The sequence below is a fragment of the Osmia bicornis genome, chromosome 3, assembly GCF_907164935.1.
Source record: "Osmia bicornis bicornis chromosome 3, iOsmBic2.1, whole genome shotgun sequence".
Classification (NCBI taxonomy): domain Eukaryota; kingdom Metazoa; phylum Arthropoda; class Insecta; order Hymenoptera; family Megachilidae; genus Osmia; species Osmia bicornis.
Genome location: NC_060218.1, coordinates 11,367,536 through 11,385,370, shown reverse-complemented (window position 1 = coordinate 11,385,370; position 17,835 = coordinate 11,367,536). Strand labels below are relative to the sequence as shown.

General features: G+C 38.9%; 1 protein-coding gene across 1 annotated transcript in view; it reads right to left on the bottom strand.

Annotated features, from left to right (window-relative positions):
- LOC114880648 (protein Wnt-11b-1-like) overlaps positions 1–17,835 on the bottom strand; it is a 32,499-nt gene that overhangs the window by 2,391 nt on the left and 12,273 nt on the right. Inside the window, exons 2-4 of the mRNA XM_046285012.1 lie at positions 15,485–15,726; positions 1,359–1,711; positions 966–1,237 (exon numbers count right to left, since the gene is read on the bottom strand). Coding sequence (XP_046140968.1) covers positions 966–1,237; positions 1,359–1,711; positions 15,485–15,726 — 867 coding nt within the window. The remainder of the gene's footprint in view (positions 1–965; positions 1,238–1,358; positions 1,712–15,484; positions 15,727–17,835) is intronic.

Here is a 17,835-nt window from a genome sequence, read left to right as displayed (position 1 = left end):
GCGTCAGCGTTAACTTTATTTTAACATTTAGCATACTTTTGCAAAGTTTTGCAAGTCGAGTATGGTATTAAAATAAAGCAGACAATCTCTACTTTTCATAGGTACAACTTTCATCGTGTGGAACGACATGGAGCATATACTTCTTCATTAACGATTCGTTAAATTATGAAAATTTTTAATACGAATTAATAACTTAACTCGAAGTTAGATTTACAAAAATACAAGAAAGGTATTGATGATTTGGGGTGATTAAAACTGAAATATACCTTTTCAGCTGCTATATTCATCATCAATATGAAACTTAAGTGCATTTTAACAAACTGATATCATATTCCTATCGACCTTGGAAATGCATTCGATTGACTAGTGATGAATTGTCCGCTCTTACATCGTACTTTGTCTGGTCTGTACACATTTACGAAAAGGTTAGAAGGTCTTACAATATAAGAATTTTATAGAAACAATTAGTTTTTATTAATTTGAAAATGAGTTTTGTTCACCTAATTCAGCCATTCGAACCACTGTTGGACAGGGCGGAGCGTGCGAAGTGCCCTTTACCCCTTTGCCATCCCGCTAGTCATCTTCTCATCTCTGCATAGTACATGAAAGTCGCCCAAACTCTGATAAACCATCGAACCTGGCAATATTGCCAGTGATAGCGTCGTTATTACAAATGCATCTGGGGTAATCCTACCGGTGAGTGGGAGGAATTGACGGACACTTGTGCATTAAATTACCCCAGCTGAGCCAATCCTCTAACTATATCGGATGTATCTCAAAACCGATGCCGCAAGTCGCAAAACGCTAAAGTAATATTCAATTTGTTTTCGCATAAAGAATCTACAGCTAGCTGATTGTATTACTCAAGTTTGAAGATAACTAAATTTGCGGGAGAATGAATTCTCGGACGAGAAAGGGGTTACTGTACTTTTTACTATTTTTATTAATTCATAACACATATTTACCTGCTAACAGTTCCGAGGCTACCCCTCTTTTTATCAGGAAGACAGTAGTCAGGACTTTTGGTGGTATATAAGAGATTATCATGATGATATAAAGGTGGTAACCTTCCTCCTGATCTCGATCGAACTTCTACTGCTGTTGCGTATCTCCGAAGTAGACGACTGCCAGCGGCAACTGGTCCTGAAGAGCCAAGTCCTCTCCAGCAGGTACGTACACTACACGATCCAGACACTCCATGGCATTTACATTCCAGGGTTAAGGACTGTTCTACTGCCTTACAGTAACAGTATGCATTAGAGTTATGTACGTATTGGATTAATTAATTTTTTTCTTAAAATGTACATTTTATTTTTACTTTTTGTAATTACTGCATATTAATAAAAATATTTAATTACCCTTCGGCCAGCACGGTTGTTGTGCATGTTAACAGCGTGCATAAATTTTGCTGTTACGCCTGTTCCAGGAGGAGTTGCACCTTGAAGAAATCTCTTGGCTATTCGCGACGCTGATCTAACGTCGTCGCCGCAACCTCCCCATTTGAAGGAATTTTTGATTGACGGTGAACCAAATGAAACTGAGGTGGCGGTAAAGGACGAAGGTGAAATCAATGCAGACGGCGATGGTGGTTCCCTTCGTGGAGGAGTAGCACAAGAACAAGCTGCGAGATTACCCAAAGCACATCCTCTTGCAAGCCTCCAAACTGCTGCTGCAGCCGACATTGCGTAAACGAACGCTTGTTCTCTCGTTCCTATTGTACGAAAAAATTTATGTTTTAATATTTGAATTCTAATAAAAAGGAATGATACTATGAAGGTAATTCATAAAGTTTGTAACTGACTATAATACAGTACAGAGTAAGTTTCATAATTGTTCGTTGATTTTGTTTTCAACACGCAATTGTGTGTTGATTTCTTTAACTCATTTATCTGCTATTTTTGTCTTCTTCACCTTATACCGTATCGTCGATGATTATAGTCCGTCCAACGAAACGAGTCAGTAAATGTAAACAAAACAGCTGCCTGGTGTTCTCGCGATGGATGTTAGCGGCTCTTAAGGCTGGTTCAGACACGGCTAGTAGTTTAGTCGAGTGGCGAGTAGTTTAGTGTATGGACACTAGAGTATAGTCGAGTAGTTTAGTAAAACGGTTTAGTCGAGTCGATCCATTTCATTGGATTTTGCTGGTCGAGTAGGCATCCCCCACCACTAACTAGGCTTGCCCCACCACTACCTAGCCTTCGGGACAGACCTATCCGGACGCATTTCTTAAGTCAAGGGATATATCTTGAACTCTTGATTTTCAAAGCTCAACTGTACTAGTCCGGACACTTTTCTATGCACTAAACGGTTTAGTAGTAAGTAGCTACTCCCCACTCGACTAAATTACTAGCCGTGTCTGAACCAGCCTTTACTATTGGCTGTCAAGTGTCTAGTTCAGGGCCAACTTTCGGCGGTCTTTTGCCGTGGGCCTTTACTTGGAAAGCCAGGAGGGAACTTAGCGTTTTTCAAATACGCACATAGCAAAATCCTGTATACAGGGTGCGCAAAAATTATTTGTCATGATTTAGGGAGATTATTGTTATTGTTCCAAAAGAAGTAGCTTTTTATTTTTTAGTATACAGCGATCAATGTACGGTAAGCCGATCCTGCTTCGCGCCCAAGAATTTGTATACATTTATTGACTCGAATTGGTGAGTGAATATATTATTATTGCATGTAATTCTAGGATTCTCGATTATTAGTATTGATGTTGTTACGTACGGCGAACGCGCGTGTGCTCGGGACGCTACCGTGTGTAAGAGTCAGCTGTTGTATGAGTGTAAAAGTATGTAATGTGGTAGTGTGGTAGCCGAGCAATGTGATTAACGGTAACGTAACGCGCGTGTGACGCCGTAAAGCCAGAAAATTTACCCTAACAATTTCTATTATTATTGGGCCAAAAATGTTGTGAGTTCGGGGATACGCTAGTCCCATACGGGCCCTTTCATTAGATCGCTAATATGTATTACAGGATTGATAAAGGAGGCTAACAAAAAGGTTATGTTAGAGTACAGTAAAACTTGGATATATGCAACAAACATTGGGACCCAGGCGTTGCATATATCCAGTCGAGGTGTCGAATCTCGGGTTACACGCGACGAGCAGCCAAGCGTGAACGTAGAAAAGGACAGACAGTGGTGGAAAGAGAGAGGTCCGATGATCAAAGGAAAGAGCCGAAACGTATCGATGTGACTAATACTAATTCAACTATAAAACTTTTTTATTTTTGACTTTTGTTTACTGAAACTTTTACTAACGCATTGGTGAAATTTTTCTGATTAAAATGATACCAAACACGATATAGTTTGAATTATAATTACTTGCTAAAATTGATGTTAAAAGTTGGCGAAAAGCAAAGGAGGATTGGAAATGAAAACCGGTTGCGGCGTCGACTCGGGTTTCAAACGTTGCATATATCCAAGCGAGGTGTCGATTCTGGGCATTTAAACGTTGCATATATCCAAGCGAGGTGTCGATTCGGCGTCCGTACACCGAGTCCCATCGAAGTTGTCGCAGTGAAGTTGACCACGCTTCGCTCACCGACGCGGCGTGAATGCGTTAATGAATTTGTAGCCAACTTCACTGCGACAACTTCGATGGGACTCAGTGTACAAATCGTTTGTACCGTGCCGCGTTACCTATTCTACGTTCGTACACAACTTGCGACGTGTTGCATGTTGCATGTTGCGTGTTTCATGTATCTTTGGTGTACGGCCTGCCTTATACATATGTATGTAGCCAAATCATATCGTGTTTGGTACCATTTTAATCAGAAAAATCTCACAAATGCATTAGTAAAAGTTTCATTAAGAAAAAGTTAAAAATAAAAAAGTTTTATCGTTCAATTAGTATTAGTCACACCGATATTACGGTCGGATCATATTACACGGTTTCCTCGCCGAGCGGCTCGGTTCGGCTTAGGGGGATCCCCCCAAGTGGAGGGGATAGCGATGTTGCATATATCCAGACAAACTTTTGTTGCATATATCCAGGTTTTACTGTAAATGAGAATCGATTAAGATGAACCAAAAATAGTACATTATAAAATAAAAATATTTAAAAATAAAAATAGTATGTTATAAGAAAAATATTAAATTACATAAAAATAGTATATTATCAAGGTATAAAAGAAAATATAATAAAATGCATATGAAATAAGGAATACAATAACGAATTTTGAACAATGAGAATACCAATTTAGCTCATTAACAATAACGATTGAGATACACAATTGACGGTTACGATATGCATATATATAATTAACGCAAATATAAGATTTAGGAATTTCCAGTTTGGGAGCATCAAAATCAAATACTGACTATTGGAAATTCCTCGCCAAAATATTCATAAAATAAACTGGAAGGGTAAAGGAAAATAACCCACCGATATTTATATATATATAAAATTTGCATTTGATTTTGAAAATTCTACGGTCTGCTAATCGTCTGCTGATCGTCTGTTGGAATGCCTGGTTCCTGAAGAGAGAGAAGAACGCACACACGTTGAACTATTGGACGATTCGAAATTTTGAACACTCGGACTATTGCAAAATTTATGATATTTAAATCTACGTTATTATTAATGTAAACTACAATAAAAAAAACCAAATGTAGTAAAGAGAGAAAAACAAACAAACGGTGTTTCGTCTCGGAATCGTCTGTCAGACTCGTTAGTGGGGCTAACAACAGACGACCCCTGCCTCAGGCACCTATCATACCGTGATTCGAAACTTGTATATATTCGAGCAGCATGCCGGGCGAGCGCTTGCGAGAGCACGGTTTCTCTTGCCGCCACCTAGCGCTACCTGGCCCGAACTCAAGGCGTCCGGGGAGACGAAACCCTCTCCTTTCTTCCCTCCATTAATCACGATTACTACACAAATTTAAAATAAAACAATATAGAATAATTAAAAATAAAATAAATTGAATTAAGGATTTTTATTCGCGAAGTTGAGTCTTTTGCCCCACTTGTCACTTTTCAAGCTGAGTACAAAACTCGTCTCAATATTACTCCGCGGACCCACCGGCACGCGCTTCGCGATTGTACGTCGAAAAGTGTCGCAATCTGTACCTCTCGGAATTGTTTACATTGTGTTGTGCGCCGAACGAATTAGGCGGCGTAGTTGATGTGCGAGGAGCCGAGATTCGGTAATCGGTGGTGCAGTAGGGATATGTGTGCTTCTCTCTCTGTTTAATCTTTCTCTTTCTAATTCGAGTATATTCCTTTACTCTTCCTATTATAATCAAGATTTCGATATTCATTAAAGTATGGTATATTTTATAAGAGTAACTAACACAGCCATCTTCGCTGTAGCAACCGTCATCGTCAAATGTCGAACACCGTTGATACCATAGTGATATCGCCTTCCGTTTTTATAGGGTGTTCCATGTAAAATCCATTTTTTTAGTTATATTACCTTTTGTTTTATATTTTATTACTAATTCTCAAGGAATTAAACACATTTGATTTATATGTAGGTTAGGTTAGGCTAGATAATAGACGTTACGACGGTCGTCGTATCTCCAATGTTTTGAATAGGACACCCTATAGATAGTCAGGTTGGAACCCACGCTGCGTTAACGGTTGTTCGAGACACTTGACGATGTCAGCTTACTACACCGAAGACGGTTGTGTTAGTTATGTCTGTATAGGAAAAATTCTATGTATTGTACCGAAAGTTTTTAATTAATATCTCGGAAACTAATAGGAAGCCGAAGATACCACTTTATATTTGGGGTCCCCTCCCCCCTCCTCCTCAAAATTTCATCTTGATCGGCGACCGGGGACATTCGGAACTTTATCCCAAATTACTAAATCTAAACGAATGATAAATAAAAATTTGAATTCACATCTTGGACTGACTGTCGTGGAGGAAATACGATATTATGGAATTTAATGAATTAATAGAAAATTTGAATTATTATAATATATGTATGGAGAATTTTGATCATCTTCGCGGAGCCGATAAGGAATACTCCAGAATGCTCCGCACTATCGGGACCTCACGGATGATGTTTTGAGTTTACATGGGACATTTTGGTAAATGACAAAGTTGTTCAAAATCACCCCAGCAACCACCCGTTTCCCGGTGTTACAGTAGTTATGAGACACCCTGTATAGAACTTTGAGTACAGAACAAAGGGTTCAAAAATGTAATAGTTTTGCTTAATTACATATGTATGTACAGGGTGATTCTCTCGCAACGCAACACAAAAGCCGTCCCGCACAATGGAACCCTGCTGTTTTTGCGAGTAAAGAAACCAAGGGGCCATATCGCCGGACCCAAAACTGCTTTGTGTGTGTTTATGGCTGAGACGAAGACAAGAAACGGAACAGCAGGGGTTCCATTGTGCGGCACAGCTTTTGTGTTACGTTGCGAGAGAATCACCCTGTATATCTTCTTCATCTTCAAGCATAAAGTATTATAATTTTGTCCAAGTAAAATTTTATTATTTTTGTTTAAATTACAGAATTTCTTGCGTTATTCATTTAATTTATGAGCTTTGTTTTTTAATTTTGTTCATCAGTGTGCCTTTCTTAATAATCCTCCCATTACATTCAACATAAATGATAACTCATTTACGATGTTTCAAGATTCAGTCCTATTAAAATTTTGGGTGTTGGAAGAGCCATAAATTTACCCATTTTCTTCCATCCTCCTTTCGAATGTCGGCGATTAATGAGGCAAGAGGGCGGTATCTGTGCAGCGTTTTCAAGTGAAATTGGTAATAACCAGTTCGCGGTACCTTTAAAGTAGACCGCATTTACAATCTCTTCTCTGTTCGAAATAATTGAAGGAAAGCTGATTAGCATACCGATGTATCACGTATCGAAGAGGGGCTTTTTCAGTCCTTAAATATTATATTAAGCAACTATGTTTTTCATTAGCACTGATGATGAAACCCAATGCCGCTTTCTCAGTTTTCTCATTAACAAAAGTTTTTTGCTCGAGAACACATTCATTTATAATGTAATTATCATGAAATACGAATAGCTGGTAGAAAGGAAGGAAATATTGATTTGTTAATGACTATTAATTGAGCTGACTCTTTGAAATCTTTCTATTCATCACAAAACTTTTTGTATCATATTTCGTACTGTCTAAAGAGTACAAAGAAATAAATTTTTATCCTAAATAGTCTCAATTAATGCTATGAAATTAAATTATTATACAAAATAATTAAGTGATAATTAAATGATCTAATTAAATTAGATCAGTATTTAAAATTTCAAACATTGTGCATTCACTAAATTAATTATTTATTTTATTTTTATCAGTAGCCAACACTTACGCAAGTTAGCTCGCGCTCTATGCGCGCTCGAATTAGACAGTGTTTTTCGTTAATAACTTAAAAAGGAAGCCTTAACCAACATTTTGGCAATTGTTCAGAATATTGCTCCTTCAGGGAATTATTACTCTCCCTGGGACACTCTGTATAGTCCGCACTGTACAAGTAAATATATTTTCAAAATTTGCAATTACATATACTTTTTCTAAAGTTCAATGCTAACCTGTATAAATCCAATAAATTGTACTATTGTAAGTAAGTATTTAAATATTCTTATTGAAACATTATTGCTTGTGAGTAGTATGTACAATAGGCACTTATTAATTTTTTATCACATAATTCCCGATTAAGAATGTCTCATGCTTACATGCATCACTTCCCGATACGAGGTGCACTATACTTTCTCATTTAGATAGCCAATAAACGTACAATACACCCATATGATTAATCATCGAGGTGAACTTGCAGAAAAGGTGCTACCCTTCCGATGTCGATGATTTTTGAACATATTCTGAAATTCGACATTTTAAGCAACATTTTCTCTCTAAGATATATAGGGTGTCCGACAACAGGTGGGAGATTTTTTAAGGGGTGATTCTAAGAATCAAAATAAGACGAAAATCAAGAATAACGAAAAAGCGTTTGCAGCTTTGCTTTCCAGTAATTAACGTTTAACAATTCGAGCAAAAAGCGCCTAAAACCTGCAATCTGCCCAGCACCGACGACTGAACTACAGGTCAGCAGGGGTGGGTACAGTCATAACCAAGAATCATTGAATAGTAGAAACTTACCTCGTGCTATTCTGTTTCTCGGTACTGCAGCATTCGGCTTTCTCTTCTTGATTATGGCTGTATCCATTTTGACAGACTTTCAGACACTTATTGCAGAAGTTTTCTCGCAAGTGGAAACACGGCCTTACAGTTCGGATCGCGGTCGTGACATGGTTAGTTCGCGAGTGCAAGAGCCGAATCTCTTTCGAATTTCGAATAATCGGATGTCGTTCGGACGTCGACTAATGCAGTCGCACCGACGACCCGTAGGGCTGGTTACATCACGTAACCACCCTGAATACACATTAATCGGATGTGGTTCGGATGTCGACTAATGCAGTCGCACCGACGCACGACCCGTAGGGTTGGTTACATCACGTAACCACCCTGAATACACATATTACAATCACATACAAGGCACCCGCGGTCGGGACGACGACCCGGTAGAGTGGTTACTCCATGTAATCACTCTGACTCGATCCTATTGTTCAACACGGAACGACCCGTGGTCGTGACGACGACCCGGTGGGGTCGGTTACTCCACGTAACCACCCTGATTACACAATACAAGTTACACGCAATCGTACTTATGAGCCGGAGAGCAATGGCTTCACATGTGACTGTTCTGATTTAAATACAACATAAGATAATATTACATGCGATCGCTCGTACCTCGCTTCAATTTGTTTTTTCTTAAATACATTTTAAGAATCAGGGGTTTTTATGCCGTATGGCTTTTCCCCTTCTTTTTTGAAAGCCAATAAAATCAAACATTTCTGGCTCAATTATTATTAAATTTATTTATTAACCTACCTCATTCCTGATCTTAATCTGAAATACGGGACTTCTCCATGTTGGAGAGGTTTCGACGCTACACCATGTGTGCGCCGGCTCTCTTGCCTACTGTTTCTGTAAGCAACAGCGTGTGGTCCGGCTCCTAATCATACAACGGGTGAGCTGAAAAATCAAATTATAACATTTGACTCGCGCGGCCGGCGGCCGGAATATTAATATAATGTAACCTAATCTAACCTACACGTATAAGTAACAGAAAAATAAAATACTGTTACTTACATGTCCAGATTAGGTTAGGTTAGACTATACCAATATTCCGGCCGCCTTTAGTCGGCCGGCCACACAAGTCCAATGTCAAAATTATTGAAATTAGTTAAATTTAATTTGAAGCTCACCCGTTATATGAATGATAGCCGGATCATGTGGTGCTGTTGACAGAAACACCAGAGATGCGAGAGTCGCTTGCCGACGCACACACAGCCGCGGACGTATACGTGCAAGCCAAATTCAATGTAATAGTACTCATAGTTATTCGCGAATATCTCGCAAACTAATCGAGTCCGACATACAGGGTGATCCTCTCGCTACCGGATACTGGCGACAATGAACCCCTTGACCGCACCATGAAGACACACAGAGTCGTCTCGGCCCGGGGAGGTCCCGGCTGGCACGTGATAATACGGACCTCTTTATGGTGCGGTCAAGGGGCCTATTGTCGCCAGTGTTCAGTGATCACTCCTGTATAGCTTAAGCCTCGTACTGACCTGAGTATTCGTGCACCGAAAACGTTCGTTCGGGCAAAAATGCTCAAGTGAGTACGGCCCGTTAATGTGTTCGCGAAGGCCCTGGGCACGAACGAACGCTTTCCAACGGCTGTTGGTCCATCAAAGGATATTCGTGCGAATAATTTTACTGTGCCGGTTACAAATTTCCAGGTACCGTTAGTCGACCGCTGTCGAATTTACCCTTCGGAAAAACTCAGTTTATGATATGACTTGATGAATCGTCATAAACTGATTTTCGAAATCCGGAACAATTTTTTATATTAATTGTTTGGATACTTTAAACAGATACTGAAGACTCGTATATGAATCTCTCGTTGCTAAAAAACGTAGCGTTATCGCTAAGCGTTCTTTCACCGTCACAGCTTTTCTAAATCTGGTGTCATTTTTTTGTATTTTGGGGCCGATAGCATTTATTAAAAATTCAAAATCTTCCGACGACATCCGCACAAAATTTTTAAAATATCCACTAGCTTCTATCTGTAAATCTCTAACTAGTTTTTCACCACTAGAGGTTGCTCTATTTTTATACATCTGACTAATCCACCATCGTTTATCTTGATTTTTTCTTCTTCTTTTTCTTTTAATTATTGTGTTCATAATAATATACGCTGCACTGGCGATCGTGACATCTGTTCCTGTCGACATTCTGACTTCGACTGGTTTACGGTAGAATGAACCTTTCTACATAGAACCCAGATACAAAGGTTTACGGTACCCTAGGTAGAAAGGTTTGCGCGAACAGCCGGAGAAATTTCACGTTCGTTCACCTAGAGCATTTGTTTGGGCAAAATGCACAAGGTGGCAACGTGAAGCCCACGCCCCACAGGGGAGCAATTTGATTGTTAAGGGGGATAATTCGAAAATGGACTCGTCCAGAGTTTAAGCTAACCGTATGACGACTCGCAGTCGCTACTCGAGCTGGGTAAACGTCCATAATTACAAATAATTAAAATAATATAGCAAAATCTTTCTTTAAAATTGTTTTTTTTTTTTTATTTAAGCGGTGTCAACATCCTTTGGGGTTATTTCGCATTACATGGATTTTACATAGGCGGATATACAGATGAAAGTATACATAAGTCGTGCGGTTGCGGATTCGGTGAGGTTCGTAGGACCATTGTGTTAGATTGATAGGTTGCAGCTTTTAAAGAACGATTGAATGGTGTTACATATGACTGTTGTGGGGTTTTGAAGTAAAATATTGCATGAGAGAGAGGTGATAGCTCAGTTTATGTAGCTTGCAGATCAGGTCTTTCCTCTGATCGTCAAACAGAGAGCATTGCCATAATACATGGTCGATGTCTTGCCTTTCGTAGCCGCATTGACATTTCGGGTCGTTTACTATGTTTATCCGAGCTAGGGAGTGGGCCAGGTTGTAATGGCCTGCCCTGCATCTGTTGACCACCGTGATGGTTTCTCGTTTTAGGTTCCTTCCGGTGAACCAAGGTTTGGCGTTATTGTTGTGGAAGTGCGTAAATTAGTTCTTCTCTTTGGTTAATCCTATTTGCGTGATGATGCTGCGTGTAGTGTTAGTTGCTATCGCTTTGGCCTGTTCACTAAGATCTGTGAAGGGAATTTTGGTGCGATCTATCGAAGCGGAATTTGCTGCGGCTTTGGCTAGTTGGTCTGCCTCCTCTTCGTTGCCGCGGATTCCTTTATGGCCTGGAATCCAGTATAATTTGATCGAGTTGTTGTTTTGAGCTTTCACACAGAGTTCGGAGATCTTTCTTTTTATCTCCAGTATATATGGGTTGGTTTTGATGTTCGCTGTCAGGTGCGCTAAGGCGAGAAGGGCGCTGAGGGAGTCTGTGAAGATGAGGAACTTTCGATTGGAGTGCTTTAAAGCGATGTCCATCGTGTCGCTTATAGCCACACATTCCGCCAGAAATATCGTAAAAAAAATCCACCGTAAAAAAATTCACAATTATAAAGAAACATGGCTAGAATATTCTAGAATTTTTTCAGATTTTTTGAATGGCATTAAATAGGGAAAATATGGCAAAAACCACTTTTTCTTTCTCACCCTGTAACTACCCTCCCAGTTGAGATACCGGGTTGAAACTTGGTGTACAATGGTTCTTTATTATAAGCTATAAAATGGTACATTGCTGAATAAAATCGGCTAAAGGGCACTTTTGACCATCTTATCCTGCTATACCCTTTGCTGATTGTGACACCTTCAGGTATGTTTTCGTCTATTGTTGATACGTATATATTGAAGAGAATGGGGCTTAGAACCCCCCCTTGCGGTATACCTTTATATGCTTTCCTAGGATTGTTTCCTGTGATGTCTGTGAAGATCAATCTTTCAAATGTTAAGTGTTTGATTTTAATTAAAGAGGCGGGGCAACCTATCTTTGCTAGCTGACTGAGGAGTATGTCTATGTTTACGTTGTCGAAGGCGCTGTTAATGTCTAAAAATACCGCTAATAGGTCTTTTTTGTTGCAGCAGGCTTCTTCTATGCTAAGAGCTAGTTTGGTTAGATTGTCAGCAGTAGAGTGACATTTTCGAAACCCAGATTGCGCCCTGGGGAGAATATTATTGTGTTCTATCCACCAGTCCGGTTTGTTTTTTACTAGGGATTCGAAGAGTTTGCAGAGACAAGATGTAAGGGAAATACATAGGTCTAACGCTTTTACCGTCCGGTTTATTGATATAGTGTATATACGATTTTTTCCATTCTTCTGAGTAGTTGTTCGTGGCGTACATCTTGTTAATCAGATCCAGAAGAATGAGTTTGAATTTGATCGGGATTTTTTTTATGGTTTCGTAGTCTATCCCGTCGATGCCAGGAGCTGAGTGACTGGACTTGTTTTGCAGAGCACAGTTGAATTCCGCAAAGTCAAATGGAGAGCTTAGGAAGTCGTTTTCGTCACAAGCTGGAAAGCCACGTGGATCGTTGGGATCCTAAGGGGGGGCTGATTTTGTTCAGGGCTTCGGTGATTTTATTATTCCATTGGTGGTTCTCGGATGTGTGGGTTGGTGTGACTTTGACTCACTTGTCTTTTAGGATCTTACTGGTGTTCCAGACATAGGTTTTGTTGAAAGCGAAACTTAGTTTTTCTGCAAAATCTTTGAAATTGTCTCTTTCTTTCTTTTTAAACGTTTTCCTAGCTAGGGCAGATGCCCGTTTATATTCTATATGATCGTGGAGATTTTTGGTAAATTGCCATTTTTTTTAGAGAGGCTTTGCGAAGTCTTTTAACCCTCTCACACTCCGAGTCCCATCAAGGGACGGGGTTTCTGTGGGACTTAATGTTAACCGTTCTTTTTCTGGGTGTGTTTAGCTCAACTGCTGTAGTCACAACCCTTACCCAGGCGGAGTATTTTTCCTTAGTCGGTAGCGTGTCGTATTCGCTTGTCAGGAATTGATAATAGTTATCATCCAGGTCTCTGCAAACCTTTTCCCAGTCAGTCCTCTTAGATTTTATGTTGAACGATTTTTTACGATATACCGCTTTTTCTAAGTTTAAGTCTATGAATATTGGGTAGTGATCAGAGCCCCAGGTGTTGTCGCTTACTCTTACATTGATTTTATCGGCAACGTTGAGAGAGGAAAATATTAGGTCAAGGTTAGAGGCGGAATTGTCTTGTACGTAGGTAGTGGAATTAGGGTTGTGGAGGAATAGGTTGAATTAGTTAAAATTGTTAAGGAGACGCTCTCCGTTGGAGTCATTTTTCTTGCAGTTCCAATTTTTATGATGAGCGTTGAAGTCGCCCATTAGAATTGTGTGACTTCCGCGCTCAACGTTGTCGATGATTTGGTCCCATTTAGTTGGTGAGAGAGTCGTTCCTGGGACCCTGTAACATGCGATGATATTTATTACGGGGTTAGTCTTGATGATCTTTATACCCGCTAGCTCTACGGTGTCATCAGGGATCTTAAGACTGCTAAGATTTTTGAAGGCTAAGTTGTTCCGAATCATGATCAGGATCCCTCCTCCTCTTGAGTGCAGTCGATCTTTCCTGAAGGAGAAACTCTTCTCTTACGGTCTCGCTTCTGAGAGCCAGGATTCCACATATATGAAGAGGTCCAGGTCCGTGAGGATCTTGCAGAGTTCTTCTTTCCTTGGGTAGATGGTTCTTGGGTTTCAGAACAGGCATCTCAGGTCTTTTTGGTTTGGAGTTGGCTTGAGGTGGGATTAAAGTCCAAGGTCGAGATCTGAATCACAGTCTGATGACGATGGAGTGAGGTTGGTAGGGGTTGTGTTCGAAGCATTCCCTAATATGTTGTTTATTTTCATTGATATTCTGCTGATCCTGTTTTTAGTACCACTGTGTTTGAGTAGTGGGTGGATTTCGTTTAGCATTTGTGATATAGCAGCCACGTCCTGTGTTAGCTCGTTTGCCGCCCCTACTGGCTATTTAAAGGATGAAGTTTACGTGAAAGATTCAACTACAGTGACTGATATGAAGCAGCGTATTATTGACGAATGTGGCAAAATATCAGCCGTTACATTAAATAACGTAGGCCAGTCCTTACTTCATCGATTTAAAAAATGCTGTGATGCAAATGGTCATTATGTTGAACCATACTTATAAATAAACGCTAATGTCAATACGAATTTTAGAATTATTTAAACTGAAATATCTCCTAAACTACCAGCTTTTCGATATACATAGGTCAGTACTTTTTTATAAAGAATGTCTAGCTGCATCGTTTGATGCATAAAAGCGTACACCATTCTATTTAAAAATCTAAGTTGACCTTCAAATCTCCTAAGCGCCTCCATTTGAAGAAAAGTTATGTGCACCACGTATGTAATGAGTTCATCGAAACCAAACAACTTTTGTCTGAAACATTTGTTTCTATCTCCAAAAATGTAGAAGTTATCCAGGTGGCTTGCCTTAGGCGACTCACCCTGTATATGTATATTACGGGTGGGCTTAAAAATCAAATTTAACTAATTTTAATGATTTTGAATCTCAGTCTGTGTCTGGTCGCCCAACGGCTACCAGAATATTACTTTAGTCTAACCTAACCTAATTCACTGATTAAGTAGAGTAGATTAGATTAGGTTAGGCTATATTAAATTCCCGGCTGCCATCATAGTTACGATACGTTGAAATCATGAATACAGAAGTACACAAGGTACATATTGGTCATCGGTCGCCGTGCTGTTGCCTGCAGAAACAGTAGAAAAGCAGCGATCCCATACTAATGCGTCATGTTGTCACCGACACACACGGATGGGCAGAATTCGAAGAACTGTCGAAACTAACCATTGGTGTGAAACTAACCTAAAGTTGTCATGTGTCAGGTGGCAAATTAGATGGTCGGAATGAATTTTTTCAGCAGACACAATGGTTAGTTTCGACAGTTCTTCGAAAATATCTCGAAAACTAAGGTCGAGCGGCGGTTATATGTATAGGTAAAAATTGTTCAAAATGTTGATTTCTACAACATATTTAAAAATCATCGAAATCGGAGGTGCCGTCCGTAATCTAAATAATTACCCTATTTTCTCCTAGAGAATATGATGCTATAATAAAAAATGGGGGGTTCCATTTAAAAAAATAAAGTTGACCTTCATATGACCTTCAGGACCGTCCACTGAAAAAATTCATTCCGACCATCTAATTTGCTACCTGACACATGACAACTTTTGTCTGAAACATTTTTTCCAAAAATGTGTTGTTTAGAAGATATTGACCTGTCTCAAGATATGTAGACCACCCCTGTATACATATTTTGAGGATGGTAAACAAAAATCGGATTCAAAGATCAAATAAAATTTGAAAATTTACATTCTATTACCTGAAAATTGGTAATTCTGAATTACCGTTACTCATACAATTATTCTATCTGAAAAATCTATTATATTATGTTGATTTATAACATACCGGTAAGTAATTCAGGTGTATAATTCGGTGCACGCTCGATGCTGCTGCAGTTCCACCTACGATGTCGAAATGCTTGCTGACATACAGTCGAAGTATCTTTTGCTGCTTGCACTAAGCTGGGCATCACGTCTGGCGTTGATCTACACGCTCTTGCTTGTTTTCTTTCTAAAAGACCGGAGTTTTTGGCGCTTGTGCATGTTTCTTTCGTCCATACATGATCATTTCCTGTACGGCCGAGAGCTCTAGAATAAAAAATGTAACAATATCTATCTATAAAGGGGAATGGAATAAGGGTGGTCACTATTGTTATTATAAAACTAAATATACCTCCAAGGGGTGCAATCGTTACTGTTTATGTTCTGCAATGCGTTCCGCGACACCACTGAACGGTTTCAATTATTATAGTACACTTAAAAATAATTAGTATTGTTTGTTTTTAGATTCCACCGATGTTACAGTTTGTATGCAGTACAATAATTTCGATACTTTTTCTACGATTTAATTTTATCTTAAGTATAATTAAGATATAAAGCCAAGGGTGGGAGTACATTTAATATTTTTCGTTCAGATACTCGATTAATTTTATCAGTTAATGCTTATCCGACTACTGGTGGTTATCTAACTGGCATTGCATCCAACATACTTTCTTACTAATAAAACACATTTAGTTACTGAATACTGATGTACATACAGAGAAATTTGTCTTACTAAAGACAAAAGCAAATTTAGTCTTGTTAAAATTTTAATTTTTAACTGCAGTATTCAAGGTTTGAGGATTTTGAAATTCAGGTTTTGAAGTTTCAAAATTAAATTTCTAAGATTTATAGTTCTAAGATGCAAATATTTAAATTTCAAAAATCATTAATAAAATCATTATTCAATAAAATTTTCCGAAGAGAAGATATTTTCCCTAGCGAAGTCTGCTGTTCTCGATATTGTACATAATTTTGTATGATAATGTTTAATGTTGCTGTTAATATTGAATTTTGGGTAATTATTTAGATTACGGACGGCACCTCCGATTTCGATGATTTTTAAATATGTTGTAGAAATCAACATTTTGAACAACTTTTTTCTATACATATAACCGCCGTCCGGCCTTAGATTTCGAGATATTTTCGAAAAACTGTCAAAACTATCACATTGAATTCTACCCATCCGTGTGTGTCGTAACAACGTACGCATTAGTATGGGATCGCCACTTTTCTACTGTTTCTGCAGGCAACAGCATAGCGATCGATGACTAATATATGTACATATATGTATGTACTTATGTTGTGTACTTCTGTATTTATGATTTCAACGTATCGTAGCTATGATGGCAGCCGGGAATTTAATATAGCCTAACCTAACCTAACCCAATCTAATCTACCTAATCAGTGAATTAGGTTAGATTAGGCCAAAGTAATATTCTGGTCACCTTACGGCGACCAGACACACCTATTGAGATTTAAAATCATTAAAATTAGTTAAATTAAAGCCCACCCGTTATTTACGTATATATATATATATTGGTGTCGGTCACCGTGCTGCCTACAAAAACTGTAGAAAATGGCGATCACACACTACGCGTAAGATGTAACACGGACGCACATGAATAGGCAGAATTCAATGTATTAGTTTCGACAGTTTTTCGAAAATATCTCAAAAACTAAGGTCGAACGGCGGTTATATGTATAGGAAAAAGTTGTTCAAAATGTTGATTTCTACAACATATTTAATAAAAATCATTGAAATCGGAGTTGCCGTACGTAATCTAAATAATTACCAAATTTTTTATAACGTTGACGGTATCGACGATTCCGGGAATATGTACGTTTTGATAAAATTGACTAGACAGTTAAATGTGGTTACAGATGCGTCTCGAGTGTTCTATGAGTTCAATCAGAATGTAGTGGATGAGAGTCAGCCCATAGCTTTATACGTAAAAGTTACTTGAAGCTGAAAACTAGGCTTGCACGGCAAGTAGTAGAAGGGAAGCAAGTAATACGCGGTCATAGTCATCGACCTAAATTCGAACCAGCCCCTTGCGAAGATCCGCAATAAGAGCACACGGGCACTCGGTTGCTCTATACTCTATGGGCAATTTCATGTGTACGCATTCTGGACGTAACGTGACTATTCTTGCCCCACTAGCAAAGAGGAGGTATAACAAGAGACGACACTCTTGGCGGCACCTTTGAAGTCGTCGATTCGTTGTCTCTTTGAATGAGTTGTATCAACGAGCGGGAAGTTTAAATGATTTGGATGTTTCATTTCATGACAATCTTTAATAATTAGAAACCTTTCTGCGTCGTCGATTTTTTTGTATATTATTAATCGAAGTATTTTCATTAATTTTACATAATTAA